Genomic DNA, 967 nt, shown 5'->3' on the forward strand with positions numbered 1-967 from the left:
CATAAGATTCTCTTTTATGTATAATATTATTAAGGTCACCTAAACAAACCATAGGCTTGCCCAAGTTACCAGAAACAAAGTCGACAATGTGGTCCCAAATCATGTCAGTACTATTATGATGGGGATCACCATAAACACAGGCAAGCATGAACTCTACATTAGTGGGAATATGCATAGCAAAGCAAGAATATAATATCTATAGGAAAGCTTGATGTCAAGATTAATTTTGTCGGACCACATCAGCCAAAGCCCTCTAGAGAGTCGGACCGAGGGCACAACAAAACTTGCATGAGTATTGAAATGAGCATTTAGACCAGCATCTGTACATTTAGAAGAACGAGTTTCAGAAACAAAAGTTACCTGTGCAGCTGTCGAGCTCATCATTTTGCAAGGTATTCCATCTTGTTTGAATTGCTAAGACTCCTGCCTTTACCTCGGCAATTCCATCTGATGAATTTTATGGTTGCCGAGGGTGGAGCGACAGTGTGTATCCCCTAGCTGGAATCAAACCAGACCCAACTTGACAGCGGCTACCACCTGCTCATGGTCCGGAACTACTCGCATACCAAGCAAAAGTTGTCCACCGACAATAGCAACCTCTCCACCCTTTTCACACTAGGAGGCTATCCCTGGTACATTGAGTACTACCCCAACAACGATAACCCAGACTGCGCCGACTTCATTTCTCTCTGTGTTAACGGTTACCAAGACAATCTCCAACAAGAGCCCGTGGAGGTCAATCTTGGTTTCAGCTTCATCGACCAGGTTGAAAAGCAAAGGGGGCGGACGGCAAAGGGATTAACCTAACTAACGGCTGCCCCCATCCCGCCCTCTCTCTCTCTCTCTCTCTCTCTCTCTCTCTCTCTCTCTCTCTCTTTGTCCGTGCGCCTCTCCCCGACAAGACCACCGCCGCCCCCACCACCCGCCACCGCCCAGACCAGCCGCCGCCCTCTTGCCCCGTCGCCCC

At 48.3% G+C, this 967-nt stretch overlaps 1 protein-coding gene across 1 annotated transcript in view; it reads left to right on the plus strand.

Moving 5' to 3' along the window:
- The first annotated feature begins 543 nt into the window (after window positions 1–543).
- Window positions 544–967, plus strand: part of LOC123139835 (BTB/POZ and MATH domain-containing protein 2-like) — a 5,283-nt gene continuing 4,859 nt past the window's right edge. The window contains exon 1 of the mRNA XM_044559534.1: window positions 544–765. Coding sequence (XP_044415469.1) covers window positions 544–765 — 222 coding nt within the window. The remainder of the gene's footprint in view (window positions 766–967) is intronic.

The sequence above is a fragment of the Triticum aestivum genome, chromosome 6B, assembly GCF_018294505.1.
Source record: "Triticum aestivum cultivar Chinese Spring chromosome 6B, IWGSC CS RefSeq v2.1, whole genome shotgun sequence".
NCBI lineage: Eukaryota > Viridiplantae > Streptophyta > Magnoliopsida > Poales > Poaceae > Triticum > Triticum aestivum.